The sequence below is a fragment of the Schistocerca nitens genome, chromosome 1 (assembly GCF_023898315.1).
Source record: "Schistocerca nitens isolate TAMUIC-IGC-003100 chromosome 1, iqSchNite1.1, whole genome shotgun sequence".
Lineage (NCBI taxonomy): Eukaryota > Metazoa > Arthropoda > Insecta > Orthoptera > Acrididae > Schistocerca > Schistocerca nitens.
The window spans coordinates 458,561,122-458,586,144 of NC_064614.1; the positions used below are offsets into that span (position 1 = coordinate 458,561,122).

General features: G+C 43.7%; 1 protein-coding gene across 1 annotated transcript in view; it reads left to right on the forward strand.

Annotated features, from left to right (window-relative positions):
* The window catches only part of LOC126253539 (uncharacterized), a 606,491-nt gene that overhangs the window by 143,448 nt on the left and 438,020 nt on the right, over nt 1-25,023 (forward strand). Inside the window, exons 3-5 of the mRNA XM_049954972.1 lie at nt 4,321-4,516; nt 19,463-19,582; nt 21,552-21,668. Of these exons, the coding sequence (XP_049810929.1) occupies nt 4,321-4,516; nt 19,463-19,582; nt 21,552-21,668 (433 nt within the window). The remainder of the gene's footprint in view (nt 1-4,320; nt 4,517-19,462; nt 19,583-21,551; nt 21,669-25,023) is intronic.

Consider the following 25,023-nt stretch of genomic DNA (forward strand, 5'->3'; position numbering starts at 1 on the left):
CACATCCTAGATAGAAACCATTTTCGATACCATATTACTGTAATAATTTTTATTTCAGTCTGTTGATCTCTGTGTTCTCTTATAATCAGATACGTGGGTCACTCACCTTGTACATATGTCACTACGAATACGTATCTACATCACACCCGCCATGTGAATAGCAAGATCGCCACGTGAGTATCGTTTCCAAAGCAGTTTTGTATGTGTGTTTGACTGTAAGGGGGGGGGGGGTGGAGGCGGTAAGAGGAAGGGGTTAAGGGGTTTCCAAGATCGGTATTCGCACGAAGCAGTCCATGAAGACTGAAAGCAGCTTAAGCAGGTGCTGCATACATTGTTTAACTATTCCGTGGCACGATCTTTACTAGTCTCGGAGGGAGGAAAGTAGAACATCATCATTGTCACTATGTAATCAACATAGTTAGCGGATAACTGAACCTGCGAAACTTTCTTCAAATAAGGCCAGAGCTACAAAAACTACAAAGCTCACAGCTTTGAATCATTTTACCATTGCATCATTGATCCTCATAGTCGTCACTCGTCTGTCTTTTTTTTTTTTATGCGGCTCAACACGAATTCCTCTCCTGTGACAACCTCTTCATCTCAAAGTAACACTTTCATCGAGTGTCCACTATTATTTGTTGGTTAGATTCCAAAATCTGTCTTCCCTTACAGTTTTTAACCCTATAGCCCCGTCAAGTACCGTGGAAGTTATTCTTTGGTGTCCCATCAACACGCCTCTTTTGCTTGTCAATGTTTTTCACATTTTCTTCTACTTACTGTTTCTCCGGAGAAGGTCTCCATTTCTTATGAGTCCACCTTATTTTCAACATCCTTCTGCAGCACCACATCTTAAACGTTCAAATTCTCTTGTTTTTTTCTCTTATTCTGAGAAATCTCTTACTCAAATTCAGGTCGATGTTTGATAGTAGTAAGCTTCTTTTTCCCAGGAATGCCCTCTTTCCTGTGTTAGTCTGCTTTTTATGTCCTCCTTGCTTCCTCCATCATGTGTTATTTTTCTCCCAAGGTAGAGTTTCTGCTACTCCTAGATACTTTCGCCTTCAACAGTTAACTCTCAGTCAATTGTGGGTTGTCAATAGACTGTTCATTTCATTCCAGCTCGTCTATCATTTAGGTTTTATGATGCGTCCTGAACCACGTAGGATGAACGGGTAGTTCCTTGGATATGGACACAGCCCATTTCCTTTTATATCCTTCTCCTGATCCGTGTTCGCCCTCCGTTCCTAACAACCTAGTCTAATCTTCTTTTCCTTGCTATTCCCTCACGCAAGACGCCTCTCACTATACTGCACTTCTGAACCACAAACGTGCGTCATAGAGGACGGCCACAGTCTAGACCACGCAACAGGGTGACTAAGGCCTGCCCGATAGAAGAAAATATGTTCCACTCCATCGCTTGTCATAGAAGCGACCACATTTGGCCAATATGGTAATTATAAATGATATCAGTGATTGTAGAACCGTTTGAAATAAATATCCGAATCCATTTTAACAACCAAGTACAGATTCCCCACTATCCGACTGTTTGCGCCCCTAGTCTTGTCGCTTTAACATGACAGTTAATTGTTTGTAGAAGCGTTCGTCGACTCACTTCTTACTCCTTCCTCGTAACAGAACTGAAGTTATTAACCCGCATTTATCATTCTTCCGTTTCCTTACTGTCAAAAACCTTCAACATCATTTGCCGTTTCGCCTGCAACCCAACTAAAGGACCTTACTAGACAATGTTATTTTAAAGAATCGTTACTCTTCCATTACTCTTCCTGTTGTGCTGGGTTGTGACTGACAGAATTCGGTTTCTTAAAAGCGTGCCCTCGTTGATGGGGTTAACGTCGAACATTCTTGGAGCACAGACCTTGAGAAATGATCAGGATACCGAGCTGTGTCCGTCAGAAACGAGCCTTTGATCGACGATTTCATTTTTCTTTCACTCTTAAGAGTCGGCGTCGGCATGTGCATTTCGAAGGGAAACGGCTCGCGAAATGCTCGCGGCGTGGAAAAACCGCAGCGGAGTAGGTATGAGCGAGCACCGTCGCTATTCAGCGCTCTGGCGTTCTCACTGCGGCTTCATCGTAAAAACAGGGCGAGGCGGCGAGCGCTGCCGTCGATCGCGACCACCGAGCCGCCGTCGAACGTGGCGTCCCGAGTCCATCCACTTCCTTTCCACGCCTTTGCTCTGCTCTGCTGTACACAAGCAAGGCTCACTGTCTACAGTCGCCTCCAAACTCTAAAGGCAACGATTCTGTGCCGCTAACTTTGTTCTCGCGTATCACGTTCTCTACTTACATGCCATTGTTGAGTAAATCATTCGAATAGTGCCGCCATAGATTCCAAAACGGCACCAGTTGATGTCATTGTTTTCAGAGTAGTGCTTCTTTTGATTATCTAAATACCGTAAACTCAGCGTATTCAACACTTAAACCACGAATCGTTGAATACCCTTTATCGAATTGTGCATTAAGCGCTGTTTCACAAACGAATAGCCAGGGGGAAGATAGCATATTCATATTGCTCTCTTTAAAGAAAAATTTTTAAACTTCCTGTTACCTTCATATAAACACCTACAAAATGTTCGTAGACATAAGCCAAACACGCATTCAGGTCAGGAAGCAAACTATTCAGAGCGCATATCAAAGCTAAACAGCTCAGGTAGATACGCAGGAAATGTATTGCCTTTGCTGGTGCTACACGAAGCTTTTTACCCGCCGTGCATCCAGTTTCATTGTCTCTACTTTCCGAGATTTGAAGTTCTCTTAGATTGTTTGCGGATGATGCTATCGTTAACCGTCTAGTAATGTCGACACAAGATCAAAGCTAAACACAAAATGATTTAAACAAGATATCTGCCTCGTACGATGAAACTGAACCTGAACATTAAAAAGTGTGAGGTTTTCCATATCAGTACTAAAAATTCCGTCAGATTTTAATAACACAATTGAAGGGTTACGACACAGGAATTACAGACATTGGCTGCAAGCTGGCATTGACTGAAATCAATAGAGAAAGTTGAAAATTTGTGCCGGACCGGGATTCGAACGCGGGTCTCCACGAAATCATCCGGACGCAGTGGTCATTGCAACTGCACGGACACACTACTAATGTGGTGCGCCGTTACCTATAATCCTCGTTACTCGTGGCATTTCGCCGATTCCCGTAAGAGTTCGAGCCTGGTGAGCGTCTGCACTGCAGAGATCACTGTCCGTCTCGACACATACATATATGTGTGTGTGGTGTCCGTTCTTTCGCGAAATGTCGTGAGTAACGAGGATAATGGGCAGGGGGCGCTACATTAGTAATGTGTGGATATTCGAGTATTTGTTCAGTCGGGAGGCCTGGTAGGAAATTCTGCGCAGGTGCACTGACCTCTGTGTCCAGAGTGCTTGGTGGTCAGTGCATCTGTTTACTAAACAGGTGACGCGGGTTCGAATCCGGGTTTGGTCCAAATTTTCAACTTTCCCCGTTGACCTCAGCCTATGCCCTCCTGCAGACAATGTCATTAATTCCCTTGTATCGTAATTCATAATGATTGCTGGATCAAAATGGTGTCTGTTCTTTCGGAGATGTCTGAAAGACATCACTTATATATAAAATTTAAAGGCTGTCGATTCAGTTAAATACCTTAGGGTTTCAGTTGCCAACAACTTAAATTGAAACCATCACATGAAAAACTTGTGGTTAAAACGAACAAACACTCGTTTTCTTAGCAATACACTTAGAAGTCGCAACAGATCTACTAAAGGAACTGTCTGCAACAATAAAGCAAAGACGCTTTTCAGTGCGACGAGATCTTTACACAAAATTACAGTCACTAACTGTATGCTGCTCCAAATAACAAAATATTTTTTTGGCTCCCACCGATTAAGGAAGAAAAAACCATCCTGACAAAATATAAATCAAAGCTCACACATAAAGATTTAGGTGTTTGTTATCCCCCGCGCAGTACGAGAGTGGAACGGTACAGAAGCGGGTCTTTGTACGCTGTGCGAAACACTGAAGTGTGAATTGCAGAGTAATGTTGGAGATGTAGATGTAGAAATACTAACATAAGAAAATTTCGTGTCTCTCTAGGAAGCCACAAATCTATTTTGTTGCTGCGTGCGTCACAACTGATGTGTTACTGATTTATAATTTTATCGTCGCAACAACTAGCAATTTTAAGTATAATGTTTCTAAGATGGTAAATTACAAATGACTTTCAGTGATAGAATACATGTAGAACAGAAGTGACGCACTCTGTAAAGTGATGAAATATACTCGGTGAAGCAGTATTTGTAATCGGTTTTTTTTTCTTTTGTTTTGCAGGTATTATCATATAACGGACTCGGCCATGGAATCAAACACGAAATATTCTTCTTGAACTTGGAAGACGGTTACTTCGGATGCCAGGTGAATGAATCGACCGATGTGCTGCAACTGTACGAACTGTCCAAGCTCTGCGATGGAGTTCCGGACTGTTTCCAGGCATCCGACGAGCTGCGGCGCGAGCTAAAGTGTTCAGGTAAGTCACAGACAATGTTTTCTTGCCTGTTCGACAGTATTTGTGCACTTATCCTTTTCATCGCGGGCAGCAAGCTTTTCGGTAGTTTATACTTTGCCTCAACGTAATTGAATGCTTAAACCGTAGTTCGTGATGACGAATTCAGGAGTAAAGTGCATGTAACTCTGTCAGATCTTCTGGCTACAATTGCGTACATTAATTTTAAATGTGTCCCAGCTGCAACAGAAGCATTACTTCCCAATGGAAAACTGAGGTACACATTTGTTAATGTACAATCTTTTCATCATGCGCAAGTGCTGCCAACTGCTGTGTATCACTATAAAAATATCAGCAAGTCAGTGTAGCAGTGCGCAGCATCTCGTGACCATCAGTATATACAGATTAGCTTGGTTCCACTGTATAACTGAATACTTTTATTTTACACGGTAATTACTGAATGATCATTTTATTATTTATTAAAATAGATAATATTTCGTAACGAGTTATTGTAGTCCATAGACTGAAGCCAAATGTACAAAGTATGTTTAGGGAACAGATACATATTTTTTGTATAAATCTTCCATCTAAAATTATTAAAAAGTCACGTGAGAGTATATCACACAAAGAAAAATTTTTCTTCCTCCAGAAGAAACACAGGTCTAAAAGGGCTGAAACAAAATTAGGGTTTAATGTGCTATCAACGACAAGGTCTTTAAGAGACGAAACAGGAGCTCGGAAGGTGAAAGCGCGAGGAAAACAGTTGTCTGTGGTCTTTCAATCCAATATTTCGGGAACTGCCTTAAAGGATTTAGGGAAATCAGCGAGAAACTACCTGGCAGGCCGGAACGCGATTTGAACCTTTGTCTTCCCGAAGAAGACTACGGTGTCGTAATACAGCGCCACTTCGCTGGATGGAAACACCGTTTCAAAAAGATCATGATTTCATATTTCACTTCATGGCCATACTTTGTCATTGGAAATACTTACTTACGATTTGTGCCTCCAACATTTTAGTAGTAAGCCAATGGTATATTTAGGACGCATGTAAAAGTCAAATATAGGGATACCACTGCTCTTTTCTTTCCGAATTCTTAGTCTTTCGTCTTCTTCGATACCGTAGTAGAGTATTACGTTAAATGTACATAATAATAATGGGATACATATAGCAACCTACGTCATCCGCAGCAAATTTTCGCCTGTAGAGTTCTCCTCATTCCCAAAGTAACTAGTTAATATGCCTCCTTCCTCTTTTGGTAAAAGCGTACCACATATTTTATTCTTCGTCTGCCTATTAGTTTTGATTCAACGCAGCACTAAGCGTAGTATAAAAGACGTCAAATGAGAACGAGAAGGATGGAAAAAAGTAAGTCGAACTATTTATTATTCCAAAAGTAATCGCCATAACTCTTCATACATTTGTCCCATTGTGGAACAAGACGTTTCATGCCTTACGGAGAATTTATTTGCCTACAGAACCACGATTGTGGGCCTACCTGCATTTTGGCAAAATTGTTTCGACTACCCTGCAGAAGTCTCGCTGGGGAGTCCTTACACGCTCTTCATACAGTTCTGACCTATTCCCATGCGATTTCCATATTTTTGAAGCCCTGAAGAAAGACATTCGTGGCCGTAGATTTGCGTCGTACGAATAGGTGCACACCTGGGTCAACCATGGTTCCGTAGGCAACCACAGATGCTATTCCATGAAGGCACTGGCCGCTTCGTTTCACAGTGGGGTAACTGCATTAACAGTTTTGGTGGTTCGCTTTGAAATAACATATAGTTTACTTGCTTTTCTTCCATCTGTCTCGTTTTCATTTGACTGTCCCTTATATCCAATGGATAATATAGAGTACAGTGATCGCATTTCTGAGAATCCAAGAACACCCCCAGGAGTTGTAATCTGTAACTCGAATGAGACCACTGTCCGAATTAATTGAAGATGAATGTCATGTTACAATCTCGTGGATGCGGGGTTGAGTCTCCAAACCGGTTTCCCGCCGTTCAGCGAGCTTTTTTACGGGCTCTGCAGCCATCATTAAGGTAACTTAGTAGTAAGATACCGTAACGGTATTATTTATGGCCGAGCGAGGTGACACAGATGATACATTGCGATCGTATTTCCTTTAACATCTTCATATTAATGAAAGATTTAAGCTGTGATGTACCCAGCTAAAAGTAGACCTATCACAAGCTTGTGCTCCAGTGTGACCACTTACGCGCTGCTTCTGTAATACGTTAGTGAGGACGAGTACTTTGTAAATTTGATTATTCTGGAATCACTGAAATATCGTCACATAGCCTCTCGAGCCCTTGAATTCTTATTTCGTTTCCTCCTGCCCTTTTGGGTGCTTCAATTTATTTCTCAGGCAGAGTATTTTGTGTTTGCAGTTTTGTTCGTTACGGTATTGCATTGGTTAGCATCGAAAGAATAAAAAACAAATCATGTTATATTTACGAGCTATGCGGCTTTGTATCATGTGCTGTTCCATATTTGGAATTACATCACGCAAAAAAGAATTACTGAAATGTGTACCTTTTACTTCGTTGTTGATCTCAATAAACGTACAACAAATTTGATACATAGGCAGATATATAGGCAGGAAGAGGGGGTTGCAATGTTGAAGACTGCCCTGGGCGCCAGTAACGCCATAGCTATGTCAGTAATGACGAATTCCTGAAAGCTGAGTCTGCTATTTGTCGGGCTGCACTGTGGTGGCTCGGTTTCCACTGACGCAGTGAGGAAGAGCGCCGCCTCCCCTGCATCCTGCATCCTGTCGCCGTCGCTTAGTATTCGGACGGCGCGGCCATTGTTCCTCGCTGGTCCAGACCGGAGGCGGCGACGTGCGACGTGCGACGTGCCGGCACGCCTTTGTCTTCCGGCGGGCAGCTGCCGTTACGCCGGCCGCGCCAAAATGATCGCCTCGTAACGGGTCCTCCCTTATATAAGGCGTCTGCTCTTCCTTCCGCATCGCCCGTGTCCACGCTCGCAGGCACCACACCCGTCAATCGCTCTCCTCGGACCAGTTCGTACCTCTCACCCGCCACCACGCTACGCCAATTCAATCTCTAGAAAATAACGATTGTGTGTCACAGAAAATTGTTTCGCTCTTTTTGGTGATGGACTTTCACGGTTCAGACGGAGCGTTGCCTCTGGAGCGACAGTTATTGACACCGTTATGACGCTGAGCTGCTGATTTTAGGAAAGATAATTAGCTCGTCCATCAGAACGGCAGCTTTGTAGGAATGCCTTAGCCAATGAGCAAAAACGCAGAAAACTTTTTTGGTTCGAAGCCTAAAAGAAGACCACACAGAAAAGCTTTGATCAAGCAACAAATGTGCCATTTGCCTGTCGATCTCTTACGTGGTTGATTACGCGTTAAATGAAAGAAACCTCAACTTACGGGCGACTGAGCGAATTCGGGCACTCATGCGAATTGTAAACATATTCTTCCTCACAAACAAATAATGATTAGAGCAGCAATGTGACGAATGGAACGGTCACTCGGGTGGATTAATGTTGTCAGTGTTGTGAACAATGCGTCAGATGATTAATCAGCAGAATGCCGCGTGTTCGCATGAGAGAACGTTATCAGCACTTGACGAAGTCTGAAAGGGGTATGATTGTGGATCTGCAAGTGGCCAGCCAGCCGAACTGTGCAGTATCCCCTTGTGAGGGGCGTTTGAATGTGACAGTGACCCTGTATTAACTGAATGAGAACTTGAAAAACTAAACGTGTCTTCAGGCCTCTCTTCAACCAAGTCTGACCACACTATGGAATTTTCCTATTGTGCTCCAAGCTCATCGTAACCGTTCCACATCTACGCTTGCCATCCAGGTACAAGTAATGGTAACAAATACCCTTGCATTTCGTGCCACTGTTACAAGAACAGCAGAAGGTGAGCTTCTGAATGGACATCTGATGCGTAGGCTGCCATTAACACATCAGGACAGGCGGCTACCTGTAAAGTAGTGACGAGCGCCATGACGTCATTTTCAGCTATGAGCGACGGTTCTGCGCTACATCGGATGACAACTGCTTGCCTTGTGGCACGCAGAGGGTACAGGACACATTCTGCCAACGTTATGGGGAGACATCTGCTGTTATCCCTAGAATCCATGCGTGGGGAGCCATCGGACATCGCTATGATTCAGGGAACTCTGACGACACAGCAGTACGTCAGAGACTGTTTACGCCCTCGGGAGACTGCGTAATAGTACAGTCTTCAGACACAGCAAAGCTCATCCTCATGCGGCATTTGTGTCTATAAACTGCCTACATAACATTGAGGTTGACAAGGAAGGTCCCTCAACCCGTCACCAATAGATTTAACTTCTGTGGCACCAGTTCCAGAAAATCGAGAGTCAAATGTTCAAATGTATGTAAATTCATAAGCGACCAAATTGCTGTGGTCATCGGTCCCTAAACTTACACACTTCTTAAACTAACTTATGCTAAGAACAACACACACACCCGTACCCGCTCCGACAGGAGGGGCTGCGCAATCCGTGAAATGACGCCTCAAACCGCGCGGCCACTCCGCGCGGCCCTTGAGAGTCAGTTCCAATATTTGTTGGTCAATTTATGTCTGGAGGATGACCTCTTTCCCAGCCAAATCATCGCGCTCGTCTAGGCCCACAGGGTTGAAACATCCTCTTCACAAGAGACCTGCAGTGACTTTATAAAGCCACTTTCGTTGTCCATTTGACTTGATTTTCTAATCAGTGAAATAAAACTACATAACCTTTCAACGATGGAAGTTTAATTTCAGTTCCTCCTCTACTTGTAGAAGCTTAACTTTTACGTCACTGAGCGTATTTAGAAAATTTTAACGACTTTTTGGAATCACGACACACATCAGGATTCCATCATGGATCCAAGGATCTTTTCGTTAGGGAAACGAGGATGAATCGTAAATGGGAAGTGAAAATTGCTTTATAGTAAAAAATAATGTATAAGGCATATTATTCTCTCCCCTATCTACCCATTCCACGGCCACCATTTTCCAGTATCTTGGAATTCTTTGCAGAACAGCATACAGTGAGTAATTTGCATACGAAAGTGATTACCTGCATCAGTAAGAACAAACGGACCCAGTGACTGTAGCCGAGAAAATGTAAAATAGTTGCTTGTCACTATCCGCAAAAACAGCATTTTCGCGATAAAAGTAAGTACAAAACAAGGCGAATGGAAAATTAAAACAGTATTATGCCACCGTTGCTTCTAAATCTTTTAGACAGGAACACATATGTGTCGCAAAGCTCTGGAAGTTTGGAGAGAACCAAGCCCCCCCCCCCCCCCCCCCTTACCACGTTCACAGGCATACAGTTGTTGAAAAAAACATGGAAACACCAAAAACACAATACATTACCATGACTAATACTGTGTAGGAAAATCCATTGCTCCCCTGTTCAGGGTTCATGGCCTCGGCACCACGTTTTCTTGTTACAGTAATTTGCTTCACTGAAGTGTGGTTTTGGAATTCCAGCTCGCCATGAAATTCCTGACTGATCGATCTCTCTTTATCTTGTTTTGATGCTGACAGGATCGCGAGTGCGACATTCAGATCTGCAGCGACTTTTGAGGCTTTTTTTCGTCATAATCCTCCTCAATGACCGTCCGTCACGATCCCTCAACACACTCATTCGTCCACGTTATCACTTTGCGAATGATTTTTTCCCGATTTCTCTGTATGCAGCACAAATCTTGGATCTGTGCCTCTTGAAACACCTGACTTTTCGGCTATCTTGGCTACCTAAGCGCCGACGATGCCAGTACCAACAGTTTAGTTAACTGCGACATAATGCACGCACAGCCTTACAGAAAATTGATCTGATCATGACCGACACCTGCAACGTATTGAGGATATTGCATAGCTGCCGTTTGTTGTAAAATACAACAGTGCAACCCGCAGGCTTGGCTACCATCTGCATTTATGTTCAAGCAGCGATTTCTCACCGTTTGCGAAACAGCCAATACAGATTCAGAAGATATCGTTGTTGCGAAATAAAGACTGCTATCGACAGGGGATGTTAAATTGATTCCACATTTTTAGATTTCCAGAAGCCTTTTGACACCGTTCCTCACAATCAACTTCTGATCACACTGCGTGGCAACAGAATATCAACTCAGATGTGCGACTGGATTCGTTGTTTCATTGAGAAAGGCCACAGTTCGTACTAACCCGCGGAAAGTTACCGAGTGAAACGGAAGTAATAAAGGCCCTCTGCTGTTCCTGATCTACATAAAGCAATATAACCCGTATGCTGCTCTTGATCCATACAAACGATTTAGGAGATAATCTGAACAGCCCTCTTAGACTGTTTGCAGGCGATGCTATCATTACCGTCTTATAAAGTCATCAGATGATCAAAACCAATGGCAAAATTATTTAAGAAAAATATCTGTATGGTACGAAAAGTGGCAAATAATGAAAAGCGCGATGTCATCCACAAGAGTACTTACACGAATTTACTAAGTTTCGGTTACACGATAAATCACACAAATCTATAGACTATAAATTCAAGTAAATACTTAAGGATTACAATGATGAGTAACTTAAATTGGAACGATCACATAGATAATGTTGTGGGGAAAGCAAACCAAAGGTTGCGATTCACTAGCAGAACAGTTAGAAAATGCAACTAGGCTGCTAAAGAGACTGGTTACACTTCGCTTGTCCGTCCACTTCTGGGGTATTGCTGTGCGGTGTAGGATCCGCATCAGATAGGATTGACGGAGGACATCGAGAAAGTTCCAAGAAGGGTAGCTCGTTTTGTATTATCGCGAAATAGGGTAGAGATACGGATGTGATACGCGAATTAAGGTAGCAATCATTAAAACAAAGGCATGATATTGTCAAACAATTTCTATCACTAACTTTCTTCTCAGAGTGTGAAAATATTTTGTTGGTGCCCACTTACAAAGGGAGAAATGATTATCATAATAAAATGAGAGAATTCAGAGCTCGCACAGAAAGATTAAGGGTTCGTTTTTTCCCACGTGCCATTCTGGAGCGGTAAACAAATAGCTTAAAGGTGGTTCGATGGCATTTAATTGTGAACTGCAGAACCATCATTTAGAGGTAGATGTGTTTCCATATTTTTGACCAGACCCGGTATTATCATTCACGACCCTTGGTCTCAGCAGTAGCGCGCAGCTTTTAGCAACGAGAGAAATACAAAATATCGTTGATTTCAGCGACGTGTCTTCGCTAGGGCAGGAACTGCAAGACACATGTCAAGAGTTGTCCGGTATAGACTCCGCCTCTAGAAAACTGCCTCGATAATGTTAGACGATAACGTATGTACTGAAGACGGCGGAGTAGGCAGCAGCGCCCTCCGCTGGATGACGTAAGGCGACCTGTTGGGAGGGTGTCCCGGGCCGGTGGGCAGGAAGCGGGCTGCGTGCTGTGGCGGGCGAGGCGAGGCGTCATTACGGAGACGGCGGGCAGGTAACGGGACGCGGGTTCAGCAGCCGCGCAGCGCCCGCGCTGCTCCTTACTCGCCGCCGCTTCCCGTGCACTGTGCGTGCGCCCACTCCTTCGACAGCCGGCACTGTGCACACTCGCAAATACTTCAGCGGGCAAGAGCAGTACCCAGGCAGGTTCAGTCATGCCGCAATGCAGTATGCAAACACTGCACCACATCCGTTCATGAACAGCTTTGGAAAACATGACACATACGTGTCTCCAGAACGACACTTACAGTGCATCTATCCGTTATTCTATCCAAATATTACTAACTTCACGTTCCTGTCCCGAGGATCACACTAAGTCACCTGGCCGTGGTAACATCCTCCGCCAATGACGTCACTCGCATGCGGTATCGAGGGGCATGGCGCTAGCACAGTACTCTCCCAACTGTTTTCAGCTTTACAGTTCCAGCTGTTACTTCTCGTTCAAATTGTCTGTCAATTGGCATCACGAGGCTGAGTACACACTGGGCCATTTCTCCTCGCCAAGCAAAAATTCCTTTCAATGCCAGGAATTAAACCAGGACCCTCCACATGGGAGTCAAATGTGCTGATCTTTCAGATTTGGAGGTGGACCCACTTTCATTAGTAGCGCATTAAAAAAATGCAGTTTTAAGTGATACATCAATTGCTTAGGCGGCCGCGGTGGCCTAGCGGTTCTAGGCGCTATAGTCTGGGACCGCGCAACCGCTACGGTCGCAGGTTGGAATCCTGCCTCGGGCATGGATGTGTGTGATGTCCTTAGGCTAGTTACGTTTAAGTAGTTCTAAGTTCTAGGGGACTGATGACCTCAAAAGTTAAGTCCCATAGTGCTCAGAGGCATTTGAACCATCAATTGCTTAAGTCCCTTTTTGAATCAAAGATAAGTACTCCACCAGAAAACGAGGAATAGGCAAACTTGTACGCAAGGTGATGCTGCCGAAGATATACATGTGAGAGCCCATGTGGTATTGCGCGGTTTCGGGAGCCGCTCTCGTGATAGGACAATGTACTGACGCTGATTTGCCGATCGCTGTCTCGTTCAGATGTCGAAACAAGTGTCAGCAGAATACATGTCTCTCGGTAACTGTGAAGCAAACTAAATATTGAAATCGTTAAATTTGGTCCACACAGTGCCGAATTACATTTCATTGCTGGTCCGTGGTTAATAGTCTGGACTCGCATTCGGGAGAACGATGCTTTAAATTCGTGTCCGGCCATCCACATTTAGGTTTCCCGTCATTTCCCTAAATTACTCCAGGTAAATGCCGGGACGGTTCCTTTGAAAATTCACATCCGATTTCCTTCACCATTCATAAAAACATCCCGAGCTTGTCCAACGTCTCTAATGGCCTCGATGGCGACGGGACGTTAAAAGCTAGTCTTCCTTCCTCCTCGTATTTCACTGATTTCTTGTGAGTAAGTCATAAATAAATCTCCAGTTCATATTTCCGATTTCACTGCGACTATAATCGGAATCATTTATAAATGTTTTCTCGTATCTCACTCAGCATTAGCACGTCTAAATATTGACAGATAATTATAAAAGATATGATAGGAGAGTTTTCACTCAGTATTGTGTTTAACGCCGATAATCAAGTCATTACCAACGAATACACTGAATCGTAAAACCGGACAACATTACGACTATCGTCTTGAGCCAAATATAAAATTTCGCAGATACGGTGGTGGATGAAATCTTTTTTACAAAAAGTATCATCGAGGCTGAAATCGTGAGCGGAACCAGGACTGCCTTAAATTTGTGTGGAAGAATAATATACGAGGGGTTTTAAATAAGTACGGCAACACATTTTTTTCTGTAAGCAGGATGGTTTCGTTCAGGAATCCAATAAACCATATTATTATCCACTCTTCTGGTTGCAAAACACTATTTTTGAACATAATCTTCGTTCATTGCGACCGCATTACATCTGAATGATATCATTCTACTGATCGACGTAGGATCCAACGTCTTGCTACTTCAATAACCTCCTCAACATCCAAATACTGCTTCCCGTGGAGTGAATCCTTCGTTGGGCCAAAGGGATGGCAGCTCATTCTGGTCTTCTGTCAGGCGGCGAGGAACCCAGCGGCCAAACACCTTTGAGTACCCCAACTGGTGGACAAACGTGTCAGCACTACCAACAGAGACGTCCAGCTGAGCATTAAGTGTTTCATTGTGATACGTTGATCATTCAAATGAGAGTGTCCGCACGTTCGAAGATTTCAGGTGTCACAGCTGTGCGCGGCCGGCCGGCACGCGAGACATCGGACAGGTTTGCACGACCTGGTTGCGATGATGACAGAAGCCTCGCACAACGACTCACCGCGCTTTTGTTCACCGCCAGGTCTCCGTAGACCTTCTGTATCCGCATATGAATACCTGCACCAAACGAAACTCAGTGACACCTCTCTGCTTGGGACGTACGTTCGTTACAGACGCCAGTTTGAAGGCTACATATAGTGCCCCCACCTACCAGAATTTCATGAAACTATAAGCACTGAAGCAGAAATATTCCCCCGTGTCCCACAAAAAATTCCGCATTTTACAATCGAAATGGGCAGAGAAAAAAATAGTTGCATCACTTATTGTATGTACCTTGTAATTGCATTCAGATCATCAAGAGAACGTATCGTTTTTGGTAAAAGGTACACCGTGCTGAGATCCCAACTTCTACATCAAATAGTCATATTCTTATTGAGTGCTGTAGGAATCAAATAATAACTATCATATTCGTATCTGATTCAAACGAATAATGCATGATTCTATATGCTGTAAACTAACTTTCAAAGATGACAAAAATCACGCCTGATAGCAGAAAGTAGCATAATGAACAGAGTTTCATCGTGTACCAGTGTAATGTATTTCAAAATACTTTATAAATTAATGCCCAAAACGGGAGGGATTTGTTAACCAGTTAAGTATCAGTCACAAAGAGAAGCGCACGGCATGTTAGTCGGTGTCGTAAGGACTGAGTCGGGACAGCAGGAGTTCCCGCGAAAGCCGCGCTATCAATGAACGTAACGGCCGAGGCGCCGCGGAACGCGTAGTGCCGTAAGTGAGCCGTGTGTAGCCGAGAAAGCACGTGCGGAACTAGAGGGAGAAAGCGTTTTCGCGCTTAACTGCGCGGCGGCGCAGGCGGCAGTTCTTCTGCCCGCGCCGGATTCCGCAACACGGGCACGCGGCAGCCAGTAGTGGCCGACAACTGTCAGCCACCGCGCTAACCCACAGGCGGCAGCGGGACTCGACAGCGCGTCGCGTCACACAGCTCAGATACGAGAGTCACGTAGCTCAGCCATTCCGCTCTCCCACCTTAACTATCTTACCCTTTTGTAGCCAGCCTGCATGGTATGGGTCCCGGTACGTGCGCAGATGTAGGTTTTTAATTTATCGTTAGTATGCAAAGGACTTGGATGGTGGGCTGAACCGAAAGGATTTTGGGTCGCCACTCTCCTGACTGGTTTGATGCCGCCCGCCACGAATTCCTCTCCTATGCTAATTTTTCATCTGCAACCTACGTCATCAATTATTTGTTGGATTGATTCCAATCTCTGTAATGCTCTGCAGTTTGTATCATCGACAGCTCCTTCTAGTACCATGGAAGTTATTCCCTAATGCCTTAACAGATGTCCCATCATCTTGTCCCTTCTTCTTTTCATTGTTTTCCTTATGTTTCTTAACTCGCCGTACCTTGTCAGTCCGCCAAATTTTACAACATTCTTGTGTAACACCACATCTCAAAGGCTTCGATTCTTTTGTTTTCCTTTTTCCCAGAGTCCAGGTCTCACTACAATGATACGCTCCAAACGCACATTCTCAGAAATGTCTTCCTCAAATTAAGACCTATGTGTGATGCTACCAGACTTCTCTTGGCCGGGAATGCCCTTTTTGCCACTGTTAGCCTGCTTTGTTTTACTTCTGCTCCGTCCATCATGGGTTACTTTGCAGGTTTCCTTAACTTAATCTACTTCGTGCTCCCCAGTTCCGATGTTAAGTTTCTCGCTTTTCTCGTTTATGCTGCTTCTCATTACTTTCGTCTTCCTTCGATTTACTGTCAATCCATATTCTATGCTCATTAGACTGATCATTCCATTCAACACGTCATGTAATTGGTCTTCACTTTCACTGAGGGTTGCCATGTCATCAGCGAATGTTATCATTGATATCCTTTCACCCTGAATTTTAATCCCACTGTTGAAGCTTTCCTTTATTTCCCTCATTACTCCTTCGATCTATAGACTGAACAGTAGGTGCGAAAGACTACACCCCTGTCCTTCATCCTATTCAATGGATAGCGGCTTGAAAAGATGATTAAATATGGACACCAACAAAAGTAAAACAATGGCAATATGATGTAGTCAAATTAAATCAGGTGATGCTGAGGGAATTATATTAGGAAGTGAGACACTAAAAATAGTGGATTTGTTTAGCTATTCGCTCAGTAGAATACGTGACTGTCAGAACTGGACAGGATATAAAATGTAGAATGCTTTTAATTACTGTGAACTGTTGCTCAAGAATTATATCGACCACGACCTCCGAACATGCGCTTTTAAATTAAACTGAACACCCGTCGTGAAAGCCTTCGTTGTACTGCCAAAACCAAATCTGTAATATTGATAATATAAAAGTAGCTCCGCGATCAGCACCAGAGAACTCCGCAATACAGACTGGCCACCTTGACGTTACCGAATGGTGTGATCCGGTTGAGATATGGCGGGGTATGGGACCAGCACTTCGCTCTCCCATCCGTCGTCAGCTTTACTGACTTTTTAGCCGTCACTTCTCATTCAAGTACTTGTGTAATTGGCATCACGGGGCTGAGTGGGTTCCGTCGCAGTGCTCCCACCAAGTAAAAGTCCTTGATAGCACCGAAAATGGAGCTCGGGTCTACTGAAGCGTATTCAGACATCTAAAGTAGTGAGACGTTTATTTTACTAATTAATTGGTGTCTGAAATAAATAGACTGATCTAGACAACTTTTGTAGCTATAACATTTTATCTCTATCCTCTAGAGACCTCGTTTTTTAAACATAATGTCCAAAAAGCTTATTTCAGACAGTATTGATCTGTGAAAGCAAGATTATCACATTCGAATTCCTTAAAATTCGAATAGAAAACCTAGTTGCTTCTGGAATCATGGCACTTTCTACCAACGACATAAACACTCCCAGATTTAATCGACGTTTATTGGCAACCATCTGAGATTCAGACTCTGAAAGTATAATTAGCCCGTATTTAAATTATTTATCTTACCTGTGAGGCATTGATTGCAACGTAATATTTTGTTTTATGACTGCAACGGAAATAAAGTAGAGGTGGGCGAGATATACAGACAGGTGAGTGAGATTCCTAGCTGGGTATTAAGAGGTAGTAAAAAGAGTAAGCGACGTAATGGAAGATGGGAGTAGGATATCAGAAGAGGATAATGTATGGATAAGTCTTGAAGGAAACTTAATGGATGTAATTTGCTGCTGCTGCTGCTCCTGATGGTGATGATGACGAATTCGAATCTTATTGATTTAATTATCTTCTTCTTTTTTTGCTTTTTCCGCATCCATTCTGGTTCTACATTTTAGTTTAGCAATGGGTCCGAATCAGTGAGGGCCCTTAGTAGGAGAGTCTACAAGCATTCGACATTCACTCTTCACGTACAGGGTATAACGGATATAAGTGGAGGTATTTTCATATGCGGTGCCTTAATATGTGCACACATCAGTGTTAGTTGTTTTTCTCTGCGTCGAACAGTCTTCCCACAAATACGTCACACAGTTTACTGCCTGATGCTCCTACACTACCGGCCATTAAAATTGCTACACCACAATGATGACGTGCTACAGACGCGAAATTTAACCGACAGGAAGAAGATGCTGTGATATGCAAATGATTAGCTTTTCAGAGTATTCACACAAGGTTGGCGCCGGTGGCGACACCTACAACGTGCTGAGGTGAGGAAAGCTTCCAACCGATTTCTCATACACAAACAACAGTTGACCGGCGTTGCCTGATGAAACGTTGCTGTGATGCCTCGTGTAAGGAGGAGAAATGCGTACCATCACGTTTCCGACTTTGATAAAGGTCGGATTGTAGTCTATTGCGATTGCGGTTTATCGTATCGCGACATTGCTGATCGCGTTGGTCGAGATCCAATGACTGTTAGCAGAATATGGAATCGGTGAGTTCGGGAGGGTAATACGCAACCCAACGGCCTCGCATCACTAGTAGTCGAGATGACAGGCATTTTATCCACATGGCTGTAACGGATCGTGCAGCCACGTCTCGATCCTTCAGTCAACGGATGGGGACATTTGCAAGACAACAACCATCTGCACGAACAGTTCGGAGACTATGGCTGCAGTTGCACTTGACACTGCACCACAGTCAGGAGCGCCTGCGATAGTGTACTCAACGACGAACCTGGGTGCACGAATAGCAAAACGTAATTTTTTCGGATGAATCCAGATTCTGTTTACAGCTTCATAATTGCCGCATCCGTGTTTGGCGACATCGCGGTGAACGCACATTGGAAGCGTGTATTCGTCATCGCCATACTGGCGTATCACCCGGCGTGATGGTATGGGGTGCCTTTGGTTACACGTCTCGGACACCTCTTGTTCGCACTGACGGCACCTTGAAGAGTGGACGTTATATTTCAGATGTGTTACGACCCGTGGCTCTACCCTTCATTCGATCCCTCCGAAACCCTACATTTCAGCAGGATAATGCACGACCGCATTTTGCAGGTCCTGTTCGGGCCTTTGTGGATACAGAAAATGTTCGACTGCTGCCCTGGCCAGCACATTCTCCAGATCTCTCACCAATTGAAAACGTCTGGTCAATGGTGGCCGAGCAACTGGTTCGTCACAATACACCAGTCACTACTCTTGATGAACTGTGGTATCTTGTTGAAGCTGCATGGGCAGCTGTACCTGTACACGCCATCCAAGCTCTGTTTGACTCAATGCCCAGGCGTATCCAGGCCGTTATTACGGCCAGAGGTGGTTGTTCTGGGTACTGATTTCTCGGGATCTATGAACCCAAATTGTGTGAAAATGTAATCACATGTCAGTTCTAGTATAATATATTTGTCCAATGAATACACGTTTATCATCTGAATTTCTTCTTGGTGTAGTAATTTTAATGGCCAGTAGTGTAGTATGGTCGTAGCTGCACCACTGAGTGGACTACGCCTGACAGCATAGACTAACCGGTTTACGTCCACGTGTACATTATACAACACCTTACTTGGAGCCCAGGGGCGAATAAGCATTGATGGCTTGCTCTTGCCACATGAACTTGGAAGTAGAACCCATCTAAAAACGAATTACTCATAACGGCTATATCTAGTAGTCTGAAAATGAAGTAAATACTAATGTAATGTTGTTCAGTGCACTGTACGCGGTCACCAGTAGAAGTATCTATACTTGCCCTCGTTATTCCTATATCCACCGTTTGTAAATTTTCGGTGTGCGTGTCGCCCTGTCCTCAGTGGTGTGCTTTTGCTGCGTGCAGATGACTGCGGCCTGCTGCCGGACCACCCGACGTGCCAGGTGAAGTGCCAGAACGGCGCCTGCCTCGACTCCCAGTGCCACTGCAACGACGGCTTTGGAGGCTGCGGCTGCGAAGTTCCAGGTAAGCACAAGCACGCGTCTCCTAAAACCTGCTATTCGCTTTATTTTCAAACTCATTTCCAACCTGCTATTCGCTTTATTTTCAAACACATTTCCAAACTTACTTTGTTGATTTCCATCGCGTCTAATGCCCACTTTACCAAACTCCAGTCAAATACCGGGTGATCAAAAAGTCAGTATAAATTTGAAAACTTAATAAACCACGGAATAATGTAGATAGAGAGGTAAAAATTGACACACGTGCTTGGAATGACATGGGGTTTTATTAGAACACAAAAAAAAAGTATTGCTAGACGCGTGAAAGATCTCTTGCGCGCGTCGTTTGGTGATGATCGTGTGCTCAGCCGCCACTTTCGTCATGCTTGGCCTCTCAGGTCCCCCCAGACATCAGTCCGTGCGATTATTGGCTTTGGGGTTACCTGAAGTCGCAAGTGTATCGTGATTGACCGACATCTCTAGGGATGCTGAAAGACAACATCCGACGCCAATGCCTCACCATAACTCCGGACATGCTTTACAGTGCTGTTCACAACATTATTCCTCGACTACAGCTATTGTTGAGGAAAGATGGTGGACATATTGAGCATTTCCTGTAAAGAACACAATCTTTGCTTTGTCTTACTTTGTTATGCTAATTATTGCTATTCTGATCAGATGAAGCGCCATCTGTCGGACATTTTTTTCAACGTTTGTATTTTCTTTGGTTCTAATAAAACCCAATGTCATTCCAAGCATGTGTGTCAATCTGTACCTCTCTATCTACATTATTCCGTGATTTATTCAGTTTTCAAATTTATACTGACTTTTTGATCACTCGGTATTTACCTTAACTATTTCTCTGTTATTTTAAGCCTTTTCCAACATGTAGTTTAGAAGTTTCCTTTTTTGCAGCTAGTTTTATGAATTTTCTCTTAAAGAAGACTGGGAGAACAGTTTTTCCAAACATGTATTTTTTACGTAATAACGCTTCTTTTCCGATTTGCTGCAACAGGAAAAATTTGGTAATTGTATAATAGCATTCCGTCGCCATTTCTTCAAAGGTTTTGTACCTCTTAACTGTGTCTGTCATGCAGCATTTAGATATGATAGGTTTCATTTTCCGGTTTGTTATAAATAACTTATTCAGGATTTTTACAGATAGGTCTTACTGAACATTATTGACAGTTACTAAAATCACCGCATCTCTTCTCCCTGTATCTTTATACTGCTTGATGTTCACGTATGGTCGGCTCGAAAGCTATTAAATGTAGAATTGTTTTCCACTACGTGTTGCCTATTTGCGAAGTAAGTATAAGTATCTTTACATCCAACTCCTCACGCTTATTGGACTTGCACTGAAGTTACTTTCATCGGTTCAACGCTCTCACATGCAACTTCACAAATTGCTGTGTTTCCTTACACGTGATCTTAGAAACGACTTTGCTACAATGTAATTTCGAGCAAATTTTCTTTTTAATTTTCCACTCTGGAATTAACTCCGTTTTAAGAGATTTCAATTTAACAAGGCAAAATCTCTAAAGCACATTTTTTGTTGTAGACGGAAACGACTTCATTCGAAACAATGATAGTTTTTTCGCCATCGGAAAGAGTGATTAATCAGTACTCTCGTGGTATTTCTAATGATCTCCAAGTACTTACATTTTCAAACTTCTTCTACTTTTTAGTTTTTCATTTTTATCACTTTGTCTATTTATGTTCCGTGTTGAGTGATGAAAGGTTTCATCGTTTCTGCCATGATTCCTTCTTTGTTTCATTTAGTCTCCGTAACGATTGTAACATTGTACCTAAACATGTTTACTTTCTCTTCAACCTCAAGCGGCCTATCACAAATGCTTCCATGAAAATATTGAAGCTAATGGAAGTCTAAGTAGGATGAATGTATTCCTTACATCAATGGTTTCATATTACACCTCAAACTGTAGACTCGAATGTTCGGTATTTGTAGCATGGCATGTCTCGTATTGTTTCAGATGAGAACGAGTGCAAGTACCGTCCTTGTGATGTGTTCGCGCACTGCACAAACACTCTAGGCAGCTTCCACTGTTCCTGCTTCCCTGGGTACACCGGCGACGGCTTCTCTTGTCAAGGTGAGTACAACAAGATCTTTGATTTAAAGGCCGCTGCGACAGTTATTCTCCTGTCTTCCCCGTATCCTAGGGCAATGGCCGGGGAGAGGAGTAGGAGGGTGAGAGGAAGAGAGAGATTTCTGTTGTCTCACTTGGATGCGGCTGAAACCGCAGTACATTTCTAAATCCTTCACTTGAGATACTACAGACGAATGGCGTTTCGTGCAATTGTTACGTAATTTTCAGTCGCTTACTGCAGCCCAGTCTTCCCTTTTCCCAGCCACTTAAAGAGAGAGACACGTGATGGCGAGACGTCATCTGGGGAGCGCGAGGGGCCTTGGTTCGGCGGCAGTCCTTGGCCCACATCCCGCGACGGGTCCGCTTTCCTCACATTACCGATTACTGGCCCGGTTCAGCGAAAAGCAATTAACTACCTGTTGCAATAAACGCAGTATCTTCGAAACGTCACGTCTACAACTGCAATTGCAGTCTGAGTCACCGCACTTTTGTCATACAGCGTGGAAATTGAGGCGCGTCTTTTGAACAATATCTGTGCTGGTCGCTCATACCTTCAGGACAGGAATCACAACAGTCGAAGACTGGTAGCTCAAGTTGTAAGCGGTCTGCTCTGTTTGAAATTTGGTTTACGAGCCCGAGTAAAACTTAACATGATCAGAATTGGAAAAATTGTGTCCTAAACTAGATAAATGAAATTAATTAACGAACGCAGTCTTACTGTATCATGACCAACAGAAGTTGACTGAGCAGAACACACTTACGTCAACAACGCAACGATAAAATAGGAGGCATAATATCAGTAAACTGAACACAAGTGAACATGAAAGATCGTCTCTAATATTCCAGCAATGCGGAATGTGTTTTAGCAATTGGACTTTTAGTCAGTCGCGGCGCACTGGGGATGTCAAACTTGTTTTGTGATTACAACAGTCAAATACGAAACACTGAACATACACACTAGTGTAGAATCATGTACGACGTCTCTCAAAGTTGCATCAACACCATGACTTACCTTGTTGTTGTTGTTCTACGAATGACTACTGCAGTCTACATCCTTATGTAACTGCCTACTGTATTCATCTATTGGCCTCCCTCGAAAATCCCGTCCCCCCTCCCACTCCAACCCCCTCCCCCCCCCCCCCCCCCGCACAATACTAAATTGTAAATTGGTGAGCCCTTAATGTCTCACAATGTGTCCTGTGTCCTATCAACCGATCGTTTCTTTTAGTGAATTTGTGCCACAAACTTCAGTTCTATTGAGCACTTCCTCATTAGTTACACGATCTACCATATAATCTTCAGCATTCTTCTGTGGCACCACATTTCAAATGCTTCTATTCTCTTTTTGTCTAAACTGTTTATCGTCCATACTTCACTTCCGTACATGGCTGCAAGCCATACATATACTTTCAGAGAAAGACTTCCTATCACTTAAATCTACATTTGATGTTAACAAATTTCTCCTCTTCAGAAATCAAGCTAAGTACTGGTCCTTTGATAGCGAGGCGTCAGAACTCAAAAAATTGTGTGTGAAATCTAATGGGACTTAACTGCTAAGGTAATCAGTCCTTAAGCTTACACACTACTTAACCTAAATTATCCTACGCAGAAACACACAGGTCCGCAGCTCGTGGTCGTGCGGTAGCGTTCTCGATTCCCACGCCGGGTTCCCTGTTTCGATTCCCGGCGGGGTCAGGGATTTTCTCTGCCTCGTGATGACTGGGTGTTGTGTGATGTCCTTAGGTTAGTTAGGTTTAAGTAGTTCTAGGGGACTGATGACCATAGATGTTAAGTCCCATAGTGCTCAGAGCCATTTGAACCACAAACACACACACCCATGCCCAAGGGAGGACTCGAACCTCCGCCGGGACCAGCCGCACAGTCCACGACTGCAGCGCCTCAGATCTCTCGGCTAATCCCGCGTGGCCTTAGCGTCAGAACTGTTTGCAACGAAAGTATGTTTCATTGTCAGGTTTGTAGGCACAGGAACCCTAATGGAAATAACTCGAACATTATTAACAGCTTCGCTCGTAGGTGTTTTCCTGCATACTCTAGATTAATTACTACCACATTAAATCTGATACTTTACTGCTTCTTTGTAGTCAGGACTATCTCTGCCTTCAATTTTATTTTGTTTTTTATTTTTATTTTTTAACTTGAGATAAAGGGCTACGAAATTTTTTTCCCAAAATTAGAAGGACACTCAGTACAAGTTCGATGGATAACGTAGTTTCGAGGACGAGAGACTGAGGAAGAGTCATTATCTGCCAGCCAGCGAGAAATTGGCTGCCACGTCTACAACAGATGAGCAATTCATCGTGGCGTAGAAATGAAGTTAGCTGACTGCCGCTGCACTGAGTTGGTGATTGAGGAGACTTTCCGGACACTGAAAGAGCTGCGGCGAGGCAGCTAATGGGGTGCACAGCACGGCGAGAATGGATGCCGGTTCCTGTTATTGCCGCCGGCAGTTATTTGTGAGGAAACTCGTTACGGCGCGGTGTAACGAGGCAGCGCCTCGATGCTTGCTGCTGAGTTTGAGGTATGAGACGTGTCTTAACGTTCAGCGCAGAATCAACGTTCATGACGCAAAGTATGATCTTCTGCAGGTCGGAAACCACGCACTGTAACTGGAGAAGAAAGGAAAGCTGATTCGTTGATGAACTAACACGACTGTGCGCTTGCACCATCTGAGTAACGGCCCTATTCCGTCTGCATTTTGGGGTCATTTAATGTAACATGGTCTGATTTGTGAGACCTGGAATAGTAACTCATAAGATGTGTTGCAGGGCTCAAGTGATTGAAACTGATATAGATGCTATACATTGCCCGAAGAATCGTATTTCAATCGATTATCAAATAAATTACCTACTCAAAGGCGACGTATGAAGATTTTGCCTAATGCTGATAAAGAACTGTAAGCACATACGACACTAGGAGAAAGTGCCCTGTCTTATATACAATTGTACCTCTACGGCGCAAACTTCATTCCATTTCCTCATTTGGATACCAATACACATGAGCCAACGACGAGTCTTTCTCATACCACTTCCGTGACGCATGGTAATTTCCAAGAAAATGTGGAATGTTGCGAGACAAACACACCTTTCTGGCTACCTTACACTTTTAAAGAAATGCTGGTGACACAATGCAACTTGTTTCAGCTTTCTTTCCTTGTTCAGCAGGACATCAAATTATCACTTTTCAGATTTTGGATACAGTTTCTCATGACTTTGCTGGATCACTGAATGTACTTCTAGAAATAACCTTCGCGTTTTAGCTTGTAACATTCCGCTTCGCCTCTCCTTAACAGCGCGGCGTAGCGTACGTTCGTGCCGCTAAACACGTGCTTGCGACACGC